Raw genomic sequence first — 18,247 nt, forward strand, 5'->3', positions numbered from 1 at the left:
CGTTTTTTTTTTTTTTTTTTTTTAAAGATTTTGATTTTTTTTTTCTTTTATTTTTTCATCCACTTTCATTTTATCTTTCCTAATTACACTTGTAAAATCTCTTAAAAAACTGATCACTATTGAGGAAGACCTTATTAGTATTATGATTACACAATGATATTTTAGTCTTTATACCACGTCTTCCTTTTTTATTCTCAATAATTATATTCCTCCATACCAAAACAATGTAATTTAAATTCCTACTTTATTTTCACATTATTCTTTTTTCTACCAAATTACAATTTCTTTTTTCATAATTCTTTCCGTTCAACTAAACGCCAAGAGCGAATAAGAGAATAGAAAAAAGTCGAAGTTGAGGTCGGGCCGGGCCTAGGCCCAACGATTGTCATGCCAGCACAAAATGTTGAACCCCAATAACCAAGTATTGACAAAAATTTCCCACAAATTTTGTTTACATAGGGGAGGAAATTGGGGCATTTACCAAAATTTACATTTTACCATGTGGTGAACGTAAATCTGTAGCCCAAAATTCCTTTTTAATAAATTCTCGAAAGGATCAAACTTTTATCCAATTTTATAACTCACACACAAAACCAAATATATACACACTTTGCACTTTTGCAGTCAGCTTTGCTCAAGGCTTCTCCGACCCCCGAAAAAAAGGTACCCTAGCTCCGCTATCTCCGATTAATTTTCTTCTTTTTCGTGCCCCGATTTGGCTATCTGATATGGGTTTGCTCCGATTTAGCTTTTCTTCTTAAATCATTCCCGGAACCCTTGCTGTTTTTTCTTTGTCTTTTTTTTGGATTTTTCTTCCGACGAGTGTCTGGGATTGATTCGATATATCTGATTGTTTCGTGGCCTTACTGCTGTCTTGTGATTGGGTACGTGTCTAGGTTTGAATATGCCGATTTAGTGTTTTGTAGTTTGAGAATTTCTGGATCTCTGATTTTTTAGGTTACTATTTTTGTCTCTGAATGGCTCCTTAATGTTTATGAAGTGAAATTTATGGTTTTGTATGTAAGTTTCCCAGAGTTGAATCGAGCTTAACTTAAATGGGTTTTTCCTAACTAGTGCCAAGAATAGATTTTTATTTTTTTTTGAATGTGTTTTTTGGTCTTATGGTGAACTGTTGGAGGATTGTTGCAAAAATATTTACATATCTCCTGCTCCATGGCCTATAGAATGAGTTGGTCCGTTTTAAAAAAAATATAGAAATTGTAAGCAGTTTCAAGTTGGGTCTTATTGGGCTACTGATTATCTTTTTAAGATAATGAACTATACAACAAGCAAAGCATATAAAGAAAGTTGCATCTCGAGGCCCTGAATGCTTTCTGCTGATAGAATATGGATTCTGTTAAGAAAAAACTGATTTACTTGGTTAGAGATCTCTTGAAGGCACAATATGTGAATGAAGTTCATAGACTTGGCAGGACTCTTGAATTTGATGCACTAGTTGGGGTTCTTTGTTTTCCTAGTATTGTACTGCACAACCTGTTAGAGAAATTACTGGCAACTAGGATGCATTTTATTTTGTACCTTCACCGCATAATACGGAGTAATTATTTTCTTATTTTATTCTCGGTTTATATTTATGTGCTTCTTATTTACCATCATTAATCTATTTCACAATCTTGGTAAACATGAATTTAATTTTCTCTTATATATGCCAAAATGGTCAGGTCTCTTTGCTGCTAAGCCTTGAGGTGTCATTCCACAATGGCAGATGGTCAAGAGCATGACAAGAATATTGAAATATGGAAAATGAAGAAACTGATTAAAGCTCTAGAATCTGCAAGAGGAAATGGTACCAGCATGATCTCCCTTATCATACCTCCAGGTGACCAAATTTCTCGAGTTACAAAGATGTTGGCGGAAGAGTATGGAACTGCATCAAATATCAAAAGCAGAGTGAACCGGCAGTCTGTCCTGGGTGCAATAACATCTGCCCAGCAAAGGCTCAAACTTTATAACAAAGTCCCCCCTAATGGACTGGTGCTCTATACAGGAACTATTGTGACGGATGATGGGAAAGAAAAGAAGGTCACCTTTGACTTTGCACCTTTTAAGCCCATTAATGCTTCTTTATACCTGTGTGACAATAAATTTCACACTGAACCTCTGGGTGAACTTTTGGAATCTGATGAGAAGTTTGGTTTTATTGTCATGGATGGGAATGGCACCCTTTTTGGTACCTTAAGTGGAAACACCAGAGAAGTGCTTCACAAATTCACTGTTGATCTCCCAAAGAAGCATGGAAGAGGAGGGCAATCGGCTCTTCGATTTGCTCGTCTTCGAATGGAGAAACGACACAATTATGTTAGGAAGACAGCAGAGCTTGCTACACAGTTCTTTATTAACCCTGCAACAAGCCAGCCGAATGTTTCTGGGTTAATTCTTGCTGGATCTGCTGATTTCAAGACTGAGCTAAGTCAATCAGATATGTTTGATCCTCGATTACAAGCTAAGATCCTTAATGTGGTTGATGTGTCTTATGGTGGGGAGAATGGTTTCAACCAGGCAATCGAGTTGTCTGCTGAGATTCTGTCTAATGTGAAGTTTATACAGGAAAAGAAGTTGATAGGGAAGTTCTTTGAGGAAATTAGTCAAGATACTGGGAAATATGTATTTGGTGTGGATGACACAATAAAAGCTCTCGAGATGGGAGCTGTTGAAACACTTATTGTGTGGGAGAATCTTGATATTAATCGTTATATGCTGAAAAACAGTGTTACCAATGAGATTATTGTCAAACACTTTAACAAGGACCAAGAGACTAATCATAGCAACTTCAAGGATCCTGCCACGTCTGCTGAGTTGGAGGTTCAAGACAAAATGCCACTTCTGGAGTGGTTTGCCAATGAGTACAGGAATTTTGGTTGTTCACTTGAATTTGTTACCAACAAGTCTCAAGAGGGATCCCAGTTCTGTAGAGGGTTTGGTGGCATTGGTGGAATCCTTCGATACCAGCTTGACATGCGCGATTTTGATGAGCCTTCTGATGAAGGAGAATTGTACGAAGATTCCGATTAAGTTGTTTTCCAATCTCTTCCCGACTCTGGTTGATTGATGGAAGATTCACAATTGCATGGAAGTTTTTTGGCTAGAACAATGATGAGATTCTGGTTGTGATGTTAGAGTCAAACACTCAGTTTATGTTCTCTTCTGGTGTTGTATTTCTTTATCTTTACTATATGAGTCATGGGACTAGCTAATAGTTGAAACAGGACCTTTAAATTTGTCTTAAAATTTGTGTGCCATTTCATCCTTTTTGAGTTAATTAGATATTTGACTATATTGCTCCTGATAGCTATATGATGTCGCCTTTGTATCAGTCATTGTTGTACTTCATTGAGCTTGAAAGTTTTGTTTTGCCATACACAAGAAAATCTGCTCTCAAATGTACATAAATGTTTGGCTTATGAAGAAACTATAAAACTGGAAGGCATAGAAGAACTGTATGGAAAACTAATGGGATTATTTCTAAGACTGATAGTGAGGGATGAGATTGGATGATCTTGAAATTATATTGTTATGGTTATCTGTTTCTTAGTTTACACCTGTAACATTTTGATCTAGAAAATTGCTGTGAGCCATGATCTATACATGCTGATTTTCCACTTGTGTCATGATGCATGAGAATGAGTGTTGCTAACCGAGTTTCCTTGTATAGGCATGGTCAATTGCAGAAGCTCGGGAGCGAACAAATGATGGACTGAAGAAGGAAGGGAATTGATACAACATTGGCTGATCAACTGTCAGTTAACACAACCTATATGTGAAGTGATTGTGGAGAGTGATTGGCATTAACTGTAGAAAACTTTTATGGGTACCATGCAGAAAAAGAAAAAGATGCATCAGAGAGAGCACATGTAACAGTGTGATAACACCCCGCATTCAGTGATGTGAATTATCAACTGCAGTTTTGTTTTTAATATCTAATGAACAGGTCTTCTTTTAGATCTTGCAGGGGCTAAGCTTCGATTCAACTGCTGTTCATGTTGTGTCTACCCGAGTACCACAAGCAGGTGACACTATTCTTTTTTCTTTTTGGATGTAGCCCAGTGTTTCTACCGTCGAACACAGTGACTAATCCCCTCGCTGGATTGTAGGCACCTCTATTGGGCTGGATTGTAGGCACCTCTATTGGGTGGGATAGCTAGCCTGGAGATTTAAGGCTACTCCATACCCAAAGCTAAGGATTGAATCCTTGACCTTTGGTTAAGGATGAATGAGTCCCTTCCACTCAACCATACTCCCAGATTAGGTGACACTATTCTGGGATTGAGTTAGAAGGTGAAACTGATGCATTTTACCTCTTCTTTACCCCTTGCATAAGACATGAAAACCTATCAGAACTGCTTTGGTTTCTGTTTAGGTAATCTTGATGTGAATGTTCTTCAAGACAGATCTGAATATCGGATGGTACAGCTACTGTTACACAAGCAACAGAAACTCACGCTGCTATGAAAAGGCGCTTTCGTTTCCACAGAGACCCTAATGTTGTACTAATGGCTTTCTTGCAGATGATCTTGTGGACCGGGGGAAGAAGCATTGTGTTAAAACAGTCCTTACCCAACTTGTGCAGTGGTGCCAAAACCTTTCAGCTACCAAACTTTTTTAAATGCAGGCCTCCTTCAAATTGGTACCAGGTGGTCTGCGTATATGCATACATGTTTATATACATATGAGTGTTTCTTGGCTTCTTGACAATGAGAAGGATGGTGATGTAACAGGGAAATGAATGCCACTGTAGCAGCATTGGTTAATACTGACCATTTCTTGGTGCATGTGAGCTAAGGTACAAGTATTCATTATACTGTTATGATGTCCTTCTTTTTTTCCTATGTAAAATAGACAGATGCCACTCTTATGTCTTCTTGCTCCCATGTGGTCTGCTACATTTGCTTCAACCTTATACCTTCATTATTGCCTCCTCCTTGTGTCCCAGATTTCTGAGCCTTCTGCCCTACAACTTCTAGGTATATGCTCTAGGATGACAATAATCTAACCCCAAACATTATATAAGAGGGAATTATCTTGAGCCTAAGCCAACTGGTTAAAGGGAGGGATTATTATATATGTCGAGTATAATATATATAAATAATAAATGTGTTGTTCAAACGGATCATGGGGTTCAGAATGGATGGTACACAGACCCGGGATCGAGTCTTACCACCGAAATGTGGGAGCAACCTCTCCAAGTGAGGGGGCTCCTTGTGCGCAGTAAGCAAATGTTTAGCCTTTGTGTTAAGTTGAGTTACCATGATTTTATATCATCTCAGATGTTTTGTCGAGTTGGAACGTGGAGGTCCTTACCTTTTGGGAACAATAGAATGGATGGTACACACTCTTTTGTCATCTCTTATAAGGAACTGTCCAAACTTACAAAAGTTTATGTTAACATGCCGACACAACTTTGGTTTTCAAAACTTATTCCCGCTCTCAAGACAAATTTTATTGAATTTATACAATAGGACGTGTTGATCATATAATATAACCGTAGCCCCGGTATGTTGTGGAGTAATATTTAACCTCAATTCGAGTTAAGAAAAATAGTTAATACTTTCGTATTATTGGTAAATTAGTCAATTCTATACAAATTAGAAAAAAATATATCTCACATTAAATTTGGTACATGTTATTGTATGACAATATATTACATGCCAAGAAAGCAAGAATCATGAAAAAAATGCCAAACTTTTGATCTCTCAAGTTAAACCCAATGTCTAGATAACATCTACATAATCTAAAAAAAAGTAACTTCTATACACATCTATATGAGGAGAAGTGAAAATATATTGGCCTTTTTTACCCAACATCCTCTATCCTTTATACCTAATAAGATAATATGGAGTAATATACAAGCATTTGGTGAACCAGTAAAAACTATTGAAGTACATTCCATGATTTGTCTCAACTAAAACTCTAAGATGAAAGCTCAACTAAAACTCTAAGATGAAAGCAAATGGAAGCTCTCGGGACTTTATACTTAATAAAATAATAATATACATGCATTTGGTGAACTAGTAAGCTGCTAAAGTACATTTCCTAATTTATCTCCTCCACTAAAACTCCGAGACTAGAGCAAGTGGGAGCCCTCGGAATGAATCCCAAAAATAATATACCCATAAAAAGGAAAAAAATGAAAGTTTATCTTCATCCTTGCTCTTCCACAATCTCGTTGTGACCTAGAGGAGACCAAGGAGAAGTAGGGGAAGATAAAGAAGAAACAGCAGATGAATATGAAGTGCTGAGAGAATCCTCAGAAGTTTTGGGAGCAGAAAGTTCAATAAGCAAATCCACAAAAGCTCCTACTATAAACCCATGATTCCCATTCCCATTCATCTTCAAATACCACCCAAGAAGCTCCTGCAGCCATTCCCAATCCTTAACCCCGGAATAGCTCTCCACCATTTCTTGCATGGATTTCTTGAAATCCCGGTATGGGTCGTCTGATTCCATGGCAAGAATCACACTTTCCTTGAATGGACTTTCTCCATCTTCTTCCTTTATCTGATCCGCCATGATCTGTTCTCCGGGCTCGAAAAACAGCCTCTCCGATGATCTTACTCCGGCTATGATGGTTTCCACGTGGCTGTCCTCGGAATGATCAGTCATGGTGGATTCCGGCGTGTTGGTGAACCAGGATTCCGGCGATTCATCAGCCCCGTCGGAGAACACGGAGTTTACAGTCTTGAAAATGGCCGTTTTTTTGCCGGAGGGTGCCCGGAAAGAAAGGGTTTTTGCTTGGGAGCAAGATGGCCATTGCCATGAACTCTGCAGAATCTCTCTGTTCTTGAAAAGGGAAGGGAGGAGCTTCATTTTCTTGCCCATGGGAGGGAGATGGAGAATTTTATTAGGGGGTGTTTGGATGTGTAAAGTTGTGAGTTTTGTGTGGGTTGATTTGGAGGAAGGGCATTAATTGTAATCAGAAGGAATTGCAGGGAGAGGAGATATAAAGGAGGGGAGGTGAGAGTAGGGGTGGAACTTTCATGGGTGGGTTGGACTATTCATGCTTGTATTAAATATTTAAATTGTTGGTTTCAAGTTTTTTATTTGCTTTTTATTCTTCCTCTACAAAGCTCATGACAAAGCAGGCTAAAAATGAGTTATTTAGTCGCATCCTCAGGTGTGACAGAAAAAAAAAATCATGTTCTACTCACCTGATTGCCTATGCTTTGTGCACGGGGTAAACTCTTAGTTGACACTGAAGTAAAACTAGCCAATGTTGATTCTGTTTGGTAAATGGTTGTTAGCTGATAGATGTTAGCTGATTGGGTTAGAATGTATAATTAGTTGATAATATTAGCTTATCGTAGAAAAGTGTTTGATAAATTAACTGTTAGCTGATAGTTGTTTGGTATAATTTTTTCTCAAAAAGCTAACTGAAAAAGTTGCTTTGAGTAGCCTTTTTGAATTTTAGTATTTTGGAGCTACAAAAAACTTATTAACCAAACATTTATATTGATTTTTTAACCAAGTTAAACAAGGTCAAATAAGTCAAAATTGATTTAGGCTGATTATTTACCAAACAAATCAATAAATCACTCCCCTTAAAAGTCAAACTTGGAAGCTTGTAGTTACTAAAAATAGTGTATCCCTACTAACTTCGCTAGGTTGTACATATTTATGCTTATTTTTCAATATGAATAGGTATGCTTTGCTAATTGGACATGTGCATTATTATATACATAGTAGTTGTACATTATTTGTTATGGGTATGCCTATTCTAATGTGGATGGTAGGTTTTTTGTTTTTAAATTTTTTTTTTACACTATTAGCATTTGTTCATATACTTATGAAATTTTGTACACCAATCATTAGTGACCAATTCAATTATCTATATTTGATCTTTTAATTGGTTGCAAGTGGGATATAATTCAATAATGTTGTATATTTAATTTGTTCTTGTAGATACTAAAGTGGGGTTTGGTTCACCCAACCAAAATGTAGCCTCCCAAATTGTTTTATGTGTTGTCTTAACAGCCATACACATGGAACTCGCAAAGAACTTTCATTACATATTTGCATACATCAACTCTTGTTTGACTAGGTACTAGGATAAAGTATGTTAGGTTGACCACTACTTTTGTCATGTTCACTTTGTTCTTTTTGGGGGGAAGGTAAACTTAGTTAATTGGTGTTTATAAGTTATTTTCAATGTAATTAATGTAGTCTTTAATTTGTTTTTAAAAGGGTTGGTGATGCTTAACTCTCTTGTTGGTATCCATTTGGAACAAATTTCACTACACCAATAAAAATATATCATTTATGATAAAAAAAAATGATCTTAAGAAACTACTCAGTTATCAAACACTAATTTTCCAAATTTTCACTTGCTAAACAACCTTAAGTCCCAATTGAATCCATCCCACGATGTTTTACTAGTGCGGTTTATCTCTATTGTGTGGTTTGCGAGCTATTATATATAAGTAAGGTTTATCCCGTGTACACCATTAGGTAGTGGTTGCAGATTTCCCTCGTCACAAAAAAAAATATTGATTTTTACGATTGGTAGTATCAACGGCCATTTTAGATATAAATTTTAAAACTTATTTGTAATATTATTGCTATTTTTTTTGGGTGACATGAGAAACCTGCCGTTATTACCCGAGAGTGTACACTGCACCCCTACACATGACAAGAATCGAACTCGTGAGTCGTAACTTTTTAGTATGAGAATCATGCTCCACGTACCTACTCAATCATCCCTTTTTGGGCATTGTTTATTGTTTCAAATATTGTTGTTATTGTTATATAATTTATAAAGAAGACATTATATATAGTTTTAAAAATAAAATGCAATCAGATAATATAAAAAAAATAAATTATTGTAAGCTTAGTTTTGTTACCAAATATATCCAAATATTTGTAAAGAAATTTATTATGGTGAGAGAAGCGAAAGGGAAACCGCTGCTCGGACATCATGTGAGTTATTTAATGAAAAGAAACAGTACCTTATATCTTACATACACTTAATCATATGCACTCTGTCCTTGTCCCCCTCTACATATGTCTTTAAACAAATTTATTAATTGACATGTACTCTCTACCCTATCCTCATTATATATATACAATATTAACTAACTACCTTCAAATGAAACAAGGATATATTGTTATAAACTATGGAGTTAACTTCCGATTTAGTTCTCGATTATGGTAATATATTTTTAAATTTAATGGTCAGCTAATAATTTGATTATATTTTGTTATTGACGACTTTGATGATATAATTTAAGCAGCCCAAGTAGCTTATAGCTTAATGACATTTCTGTGGCTCTCTCAAATTGAAGGTCACAGTACAATTTTGAACTCTAGTAGGGGCATTGACTCTTTGTCATTTAATATGACTTGAGAAAGTATGTATGAATATATATACTACATTGTAATAATGTCAGTAGTACTAAAAAATATAGTTTAAGCAGCCCTTCGTTATAATTGAAACGCGACTATGTACACTCGAAATTAAAACTGACTTCGTAACCACACGCTTCTAAGTTCAATTCTAATAATGTGAGAGTTGTCTATTGTTTTGTCTTATTGATTTGAGCTGGTCAATTTATCTCCTTGTGATTCTTTATCAGTTAGGGTTACTCAGCGCGCCTAGGCAGTCAACGCCTAAGCGGACTAGGTGGCCGGCCGCCTAGAGCACTGATTGTTGTGATACGCTAGGCGGTCGACTAGGTGCCGGCCTAAATAACGATTAATCAATACTCAGGCGGAATTTTTGCAACACTAGTGACAATCGAGTTAGGATTGACACCTATGAAGAAAAGCATAGCTTACCGTATTTTTGGCTTTTTACATGCATGCATTGTCTCCATTGAGTTTTGCCCACGTAAAGTTCCTCCATACAGTGTTACAAACGTACCGCTGCCTCTTCCATTACTTTCGTTGCAGTGCTTCGTACAATTCAAACGTTGTTGCTTTGAAAACAATAACTCCTTTGCTTTATTCATTGTTTTCTTCTACAAAAATTAAAGAAAAAAAATTAGATTTTTTTTTTGTCATATAACAATAAGTATCCTCACCATGTATAGTGCGACTAATTTGGATTCAACTCAAATCGCACTCAGGATTTAATTTGACTCTTACTCAAGTGACACGACTCAAAGTTATTTTTTTATTTTATTTTTTTAAGCATGCATGGTGAGCCCTTTAATTTTAGAGCATCCCATTGACTTTTTTTTTAGGGTTTTTTTTTGGGTGGGGAGGGGGGTGGGGTGGGAGTGGGGAGTTCATATTGTTAATTTGAAGTTTTCCACAGTTTTGTCAGATTTTTTTTTAAAAGGAAAAAAAAACCCCAACTAGTGACGACCCAACTTTTTTGTTTTTTTGTTTTATTTTTCCCTTCTCTTTTTTTATTGATTCTTATTAAGTTGATGACAAAAATCCATGATATATAAGCTTGTTATTACAAGATTATTAATAATTGTAAAAAATGCAAAGTCTAGTGTACTTTCAGTAGCCAAATCTCATTTAAAAAAGTTGTCCTATCATATTTAGTTAAGGCACCAGAAGTACTTGCAATTGTTCAATTATTATTGGTGCGTTAAACATTAATAACTAATCTCAATGATAATAATCATGTTGGCTCTCCAGATTAGGCAGACAATTGTACCTTACAGAATTAATTATATATATGTGTGTGTCCACACCAATAATATGGTTTTCGAGCTGAAATGTTTGAGAACTTTTAACTTTAGGTTATAAAGTTTTTTTTTTTTTTTTTTTTTTGGGAAAAAGGCTATAAAGTTGATCCCTATCTATTTGCAAAAAAAAAAAAAAAAAGAAGAAGAAGAAGAAGAAGATATATTTATTTTTTTTTTTTTGGGGAAAAAAGGTTATAAAGTTGATCCCTATCTATTTGCAAAAAAAAAAAAAAAAAGAAGAAGAAGAAGAAGAAGATATATTTATTTTTTTTTTTTTGGGGAAAAAAGGTTATAAAGTTGATCCCTATCTATTTGCAAAAAAAAAAAAAAAAAGAAGAAGAAGAAGAAGAAGATATATTTATTTTTTTTTTTTTGGGGAAAAAAGGTTATAAAGTTGATCCCTATCTATTTGCAAAAAAAAAAAAAAAAAGAAGAAGAAGAAGAAGAAGATATATTTATTTTTTTTTTTTTGGGGAAAAAAGGTTATAAAGTTGATCCCTATCTATTTGCAAAAAAAAAAAAAAAAAGAAGAAGAAGAAGAAGAAGATATATTTATTTTTTTTTTTTTGGGGAAAAAAGGTTATAAAGTTGATCCCTATCTATTTGCAAAAAAAAAAAAAAAAAGAAGAAGAAGAAGAAGAAGATATATTTATTTTTTTTTTTTTGGGGAAAAAAGGTTATAAAGTTGATCCCTATCTATTTGCAAAAAAAAAAAAAAAAAGAAGAAGAAGAAGAAGAAGATATATTTATTTTTTTTTTTTTGGGGAAAAAAGGTTATAAAGTTGATCCCTATCTATTTGCAAAAAAAAAAAAAAAAAGAAGAAGAAGAAGAAGAAGATATATTTATTTTTTTTTTTTTGGGGAAAAAAGGTTATAAAGTTGATCCCTATCTATTTGCAAAAAAAAAAAAAAAAAGAAGAAGAAGAAGAAGAAGATATATTTATTTTTTTTTTTTTGGGGAAAAAAGGTTATAAAGTTGATCCCTATCTATTTGCAAAAAAAAAAAAAAAAAGAAGAAGAAGAAGAAGAAGATATATTTATTTTTTTTTTTTTGGGGAAAAAAGGTTATAAAGTTGATCCCTATCTATTTGCAAAAAAAAAAAAAAAAAGAAGAAGAAGAAGAAGAAGATATATTTATTTTTTTTTTTTTGGGGAAAAAAGGTTATAAAGTTGATCCCTATCTATTTGCAAAAAAAAAAAAAAAAAGAAGAAGAAGAAGAAGAAGATATATTTATTTTTTTTTTTTTGGGGAAAAAAGGTTATAAAGTTGATCCCTATCTATTTGCAAAAAAAAAAAAAAAAAGAAGAAGAAGAAGAAGAAGATATATTTATTTTTTTTTTTTTGGGGAAAAAAGGTTATAAAGTTGATCCCTATCTATTTGCAAAAAAAAAAAAAAAAAAAAAAAAAAGAAGAAGAAGGAGAAGGAGAAGAAGAAGTTGATCCCTATCAAAAATAATTTATTTTTAAATATCATGTCTGTTTGTATAAATAGTGTTTTATCTTATGACTATCTAGATTAAGCACAAGTCCGAGTCCATAACAATGTGTAAATTTGCTTATTTTCACCTTACAAATTTTGTAATAGTAATTAATATTTATTATCTAGATAGATAAAACTAGGATTCTCATATTATATATAGAAGCAATCAAGTAATTAGTTTTGAAATTAACAACTAGAAGGCAATAGATCGGGGACAAGTTTTGTAACGAGGGAATATTATATCATTACCTCCTCCACTAGTCCACCAATGCGTAATGGCGCAAGCTTGAAACCCATGCTAGGCTATATGTCCCCGCAAATTATACTGTGGACCATGATCATGGCTGATACTGCAGTTGTGTGAAAGGGAACTGCAGTTGCACGGAATAGAAGTCATTTCATCCGTTCAACACAACTGCAGCTCCAGACAGATGAAGCAGTCTCTGTTCCGCGCAACTGCAGTTCCCTTTCAACACAACTGCAGTATCAGCCATGGTGCATGGTCCACGGTATAACGACTGATATATGTCCCAACAAATACAATTGTCAAGTTGATAAGTTTGAGACCCTTTGACTTGTTTGGTCTCTTACTCATGGAAAAGTGTAGCCAAGACCTCTTTAACATGGAGACATTGCATGACACACCCTACAAGAAGTTACAAACGATAAGTTATGAGTGAGGTTGATAATAATTTATTATTTGTACCTTACAAATTTTGTAACAATTATAATAATAATAATTAATAATTCAAAGGGAACAAACATTTAACAAATATTTGTAGATTGTCATGTGCAGTTGCCATGCACAAGTGAGATCCAATGTATTTTTGTGAAAGCAATTAATGGAGGACATTTGGAAATTGGAACATCAAAGTTTAAGAAGACAAATAGAATGGGGTCATGGCATGCAGTTGTTGATGAATTAATGATTAATGCCCATGTCAGGGAAATAGGGAAGCATATATCAACTTTTCTTTTTCTTCTTTTTTTTCTTGGTATCACTTTTTATTCACAAAGCTTCAATTCAATCATAGCTAAAATTGGTGAGTCCGAGTGTGTTTGTTGAAAGTTGGAACAATGCAGGGCGGTTTTTGGACTAGTGGACAAAAATCATGTGACATGGATAACTCTATTCGGTGCAAAAGAGATAATCAAATGAGTGAAACATGATTTGTGGATTATTATTCAGCATTGTACGTAGTTTATCTAGTGTGCATTCTCAAAAAGTGGTAGTCACAAAAAGAAAAGGATAACTTTATTTTGCATACACACACACACACACACACACACACACACTTCAGCTTAAATGCGGTCGCGCCTTAACGTGCGGTCAGTGTGGCCGCTTAAAAAAGGCATCAATAGTATTAGGAAAACACACAATAATGAAATGCACAAATGCACCACAAAACGTACAAATACACCACATTGTATATGTGGTGCGTTTTTTGTGTACTTGTGCATTGTTTGTTGTGCATTTTCTTACACTATGGTGCATATTTGCATAACTATTGGTGCAATGAGGCACTGCGGCTGCACTGATCGCACCTGAACTAAGGTATATATATAATGTAAATGTATTTTATTAATTTGTAGTAAAATCAATCAATATAATTATTTATTAATTAGTATTACTTTTGATCTTGATCTAATAGTCTCACAGACAATAATCTATAAGACGGTTTCACACAAATTTTTGCCATAATATTCAATTGAATTTGACTTTATATACATTTCAAAAGTGTAGATAACAGTGAAGTAATAATTAACCCAATGAGGTAGCTCAAGTGGCAAGTGAGCTCTCCTGGGTTCAATTCCCACAATTGATGATTCCCCCTGGACCAACTCTCTCTCGGAGCGAACATGGGTGGACCCCGTCCGTTAAACGGACGGAGAGAAAGACCCTGTAAATTTACCAAAAAAAAAAAACAGTGAAGTAATTCAAAATTAAATGTCGAAATAGAATTTACTCATTCAATATTTCAATGGTGAAAAGAAGACATTTTAACAGTTCTGTACTTAAATTAATACGGAGTAAATATTATTTATGAGCAACTTTTAATAATAAAAAATTATATGACAGGTAAGTTCAAGTACAACAGTTTTGTACTGGACTTAATTTCTAGGTGTAAATCTTACCTGCCAAAATTAAATTAAATTGAATTTTTTTTTTCTGAGTCCTTTATGAAAAGTAATAATAACACCATCAAATCACAAAGTATTTAGCATTATCATTTTGCAAATTTTAACTGTGTGAATGTATTATTATGTTAAATTTATCTTTTAATATTCATTTTCTTATAACATCCCATGAGTTAAATTTTTGGCATGAGTTTTTTTTGTGGGCGAGCGAGTTTCCCTCATTGTTTTTTTTTTTGGTCTAAAAAATTATGAAAAAACTAAACAAACACACACACACACAAAAATTCAAATAAGAACTAGTAATTCCGTAAGAACGTACAAACTAATTAATCACATCCACCCTTCTATATTGATAAAAGGACTAAAAATTAATTAAAAAATCTGATCACATTTTGTAATTACAACGGTACATTTAAAAACTAATAGTGCACCCACGTGAGTGCATGCACTATTAAAGATCTTGAGTACACCATCAATTATCTCCGATCCAGATACACTATAAAGTGTTTCTAAATATACCGTCGTAATTACAAAAATGACACAACGTTTTAATTTCTTTAATTTTCAATTCTTGATCTTTGATAGACTGCTGAGATTAGTTCACAGGTTCTCACAAGACTGTCAATTCATTTGATCCTAATTCGTTCTATACTTATGGATGGAAACTTCAGCTGATCCTTCACTCGTGTGCAAGCAAGCAGAAGATTTTGGTAGGAATATAATAATGATGAGATTATCAAAGATGCATCATGGTTAGGGTTATTTGTTAATGAGAAGGGGACAAGAATGTGTTTGCATGAACTGGTGTTGTCCTCCATGATTTATGAAGAGATACAGCAGTTAGGGCACATGCAAGCTTGACATTCCATGATTGAAGTTGGGAAAGCTACAGTGTTAATTAATTAATTAACCCAACAATCTCCATCATTGCTTACCCAAAAGATGATAATATAACAGGTAGTGTCAGGTAACCACCATTCATAATGTCCCCCTTTTGGACATATATGAAGAAAATTACATAATAATATTAACAATGTAGATTATTAGAGCACCCATATCAATGGGGTTATTTCACGATTTTTGAAGAGTTTTTGTAAGTGTGATTAGGAAAGAGAATATAGGAGGATAGAGAAAAAATATAAAACAAAACTGATTTTATCAAGAAAAAAAAAAGAATAAAACAAATGTCAGGTGCTATTCTGAAACAATGCACATGAGAGTGATGAGACCCAATGGGGATGGAGAAACAATGCACATGGGACCCACATTTCTGAAAAAATCAATTCATTTGCAGCAGGTTGTTTTCTCTTCTCTCTCCTCCATGTTGTCACTTTTTTTTCCTCAAGAACCGTGAATAAACTACTGATAAGGGTGCTCTTAGTGTACCCAATGGTGTCCAACCAGGCCAACCAATTAGAGTAAATTGTAAGGTTGACTACCTTTTATCCCTTTATAAATAAAAATTTAAACCTATTATAGGAGACTTGCACCTAGACAAGATAGATTATAGTCCATTAACCTCCTAACTTCTTGATCTTTGGATCCCCACTACTTAGTTTCTCTATTTGTATTCAAACCACTTGTACTACTACAACTATATTGATAAATGATAATAGTACTCCGTATAATTTTGATCCGATTAACAAAAAAGCATGCGATTTTTTTTCTTCTTTTTTGTGGCTCTCACATTAAATATAGTGTATGTTGGTCCAAGTGAGTTTACACAACATCAAAGTGAAAAGTTTGCAATTTGAATTTCAATGAAGAGGGATAAGGAAATAGAAAAAGATTATGAATTAAATGACACATGACTCATTGGGAAAAACAATCTTAATCACTGCACGTACTGTGGGGCGTGGGCAGCAATTACATTGGGCGAAAAATGATCCAATCAATGAGCCCAAGAAGTTAATTGTATAGTAAACACTGAGCTGGCTGGCAATTTATAGGATGTTTCTTTTGAAGACACGATAGAAACCCATAACAATTATACAAATTTGTGCACAGATTAAATTTTGTCCTTTAACCTTAAAATACCAATAGGGGTGTGAATGTAATGGTGCGAGTCTCTTTTAACGGGGCACTTTATTATCTTTAAGATCCTACTTGACTCAAACAGAAATAGAATTAATATAGCTTGATATCGTCTTCATCCATTTCCTCTTCCTGCATAATAAACTGTATGTTTCCTACCTTTACCTGGATAATGGCAACCTAGCTACTAAAAACCATAATCAGAATCCATAAGCATATGTTTAACCAAATAAGAGACTAGCTAATATCACCCTGATGGCAATGATAAAACAAGCCACATATCAAACAGATGTTTATTAAAGAAGTAAAATGGCACTACGGTTTAGCACGGATGCATCCAAGATATTAACAAGAGCCACAACATTCTGTACAAGGGCACACACCTTTTTGAAGTTTTATGCATTTGCATAAATGCATAATACATTTTATTTTGTCACGAGTTCTTGAAAGCAAGAGTTTGACAAGTCATTGCAGGTAAGTAGGCAACCCACTTCAGATCTTCTGAGCCTCTTCTTCAGCTATCTATAAAAAGATAAAAACTAAAGGTAAGCAAACCAACCCAGAATGGACCTTGCAGCTAGTATATCTAAGAATAAACCTTCAAAAAATGACCCTTCAGTGTATTAAAAAAATGAACATTATGTCTGTGTTCCAAATGGACCATGTTCCATGGTATAATCATTGAAGGAATTAAATCTGGCTAATCTAAATCCATTTGGAATTGAACTTATAAAAGAGAAAGGAATGAAGGAGACAGAACATGAGAATCCAAGCCAACTCCTCTGCAAAACTCCAAAATGTCACTCTCACTGACTTTATATATGGGACTTCTTCTTGATCAGGCTAAAGTCTCCATTAATGACTTCTAAGAAACTCGACCATGTACCTATCTCCTCTTTTTCCCATGGACTTTATATGGGACTTCATCTCCTCATCATGCTAAAATCTCTATTAATGACTTCCAAGAAACTCGGCCATAACAATCACAATAAAAATAGTAGAACCAATTGACTTGGCCTAAATCACCCAGAAAATTTTCCTGAATATCTTATGTATTCTATTTATTTGTTTAAGCTATGCCTCTTATTATTATCTAAACATAAGTGCTTAATTACTGCTAGTAACTCAGGTTCAAAACCCAACACTAAGCAAGTTGTTCAGTAACACATGATTACAAGTTCATCTCCAAATTGTTATTAGCCATTTTAGTTTGAATCAGTCAACAAATAACCTAGAGTGATTGATTTCCTTATAATCCTTTACCGAATAAAGTAACCATAATAGTAATTGCGAATTTCCTTAATACTCAATAAGAACTGAGATTAATAAACTAGAAGGAAAAAAAAAAATTAAAAATACTGCACGGAAAAAATTAATTTTTGTTCCTCAAGCAGCAACAATGGATCCGTACCTTCCCCGATTTCTCGCGCTCAGCTTTCTCCTTCTCCGCTTTCTTCTTCAACTTCTCCAGCCTCTCCCTCTCCATTTTCTTCACCAACCGAACATAAATAACAGAAATTTAAGACATAAACAACACATGTAAGGATAGATGAAACTAAACACTGAAAGCAGAAGAGAGAATCCACCTGGATATAGACGTTCTCTTTAGCACGTTCCTCTTCGCTGAGGATCCGACCCGTGCTGTCGCTGAAGTATCGGAGCCCCGAGACGGATGATCGTCCAGCTCCAGATGGTGTGCCTTCCATCAAACCACGAAGTCCAGTGCGCAAAGCCAAAGATCTCATAGACATATCTTCTTCTTCTTCTTCTATGATGATTACTGATTAGGAGAGTCACAGTGACGTGGACGGCGAAGTCAACGAACCTGGGGAAGGTACATTTATAGGCGCCGCCATATCAGAGGCGGTGTTAGGGCCGGGTTACTGGATTCAGGAATCTGGATAAGATTAAACTTGTTTGGCAAAGACTCTCTGTTCT

General features: G+C 34.5%; 3 protein-coding genes across 4 annotated transcripts; 1 reads left to right on the forward strand and 2 right to left on the reverse strand.

The window, feature by feature from the left end:
* Positions 1–528: 528 nt before the first annotated feature.
* LOC116013387 (eukaryotic peptide chain release factor subunit 1-3-like) lies at positions 529–3,379 on the forward strand. Of its 2 annotated transcripts, none has more exons than XM_031253106.1 (2): positions 529–663; positions 1,683–3,379. In XM_031253106.1, exon 2 carries the CDS (start codon positions 1,720–1,722, stop codon positions 3,031–3,033), a length of 1,314 nt encoding a protein of 437 aa, XP_031108966.1. In that variant the 5' UTR covers positions 529–663; positions 1,683–1,719; the 3' UTR covers positions 3,034–3,379. The 2 variants fall into 2 exon arrangements, with proteins under 2 accessions (XP_031108966.1, XP_031108967.1); XM_031253107.1 differs by lacking the exon at positions 529–663 and adding an exon at positions 742–884.
* Positions 3,380–5,963: 2,584 nt separating this feature from the next.
* LOC116014226 (transcription repressor OFP13-like) lies at positions 5,964–6,931 on the reverse strand. The gene has a single exon (XM_031254239.1). It carries the CDS (start codon positions 6,835–6,837, stop codon positions 6,160–6,162), a length of 678 nt encoding a protein of 225 aa, XP_031110099.1. The 5' UTR covers positions 6,838–6,931; the 3' UTR covers positions 5,964–6,159.
* A 9,640-nt stretch (positions 6,932–16,571) lies between these two features.
* On the reverse strand, positions 16,572–18,128 carry LOC116012512 (uncharacterized protein At2g27730, mitochondrial). The gene is made up of 3 exons (XM_031252066.1): positions 17,896–18,128; positions 17,721–17,798; positions 16,572–16,831 (listed from the first exon to the last, which is right to left on the reverse strand). Exons 1-3 carry the CDS (start codon positions 18,058–18,060, stop codon positions 16,802–16,804), a joined length of 273 nt encoding a protein of 90 aa, XP_031107926.1. The 5' UTR covers positions 18,061–18,128; the 3' UTR covers positions 16,572–16,801.
* Positions 18,129–18,247: the final 119 nt, after the last annotated feature.

Source organism: Ipomoea triloba, chromosome 3 (genome assembly GCF_003576645.1).
Source record: "Ipomoea triloba cultivar NCNSP0323 chromosome 3, ASM357664v1".
Taxonomy (NCBI): Eukaryota; Viridiplantae; Streptophyta; class Magnoliopsida; order Solanales; family Convolvulaceae; genus Ipomoea; species Ipomoea triloba.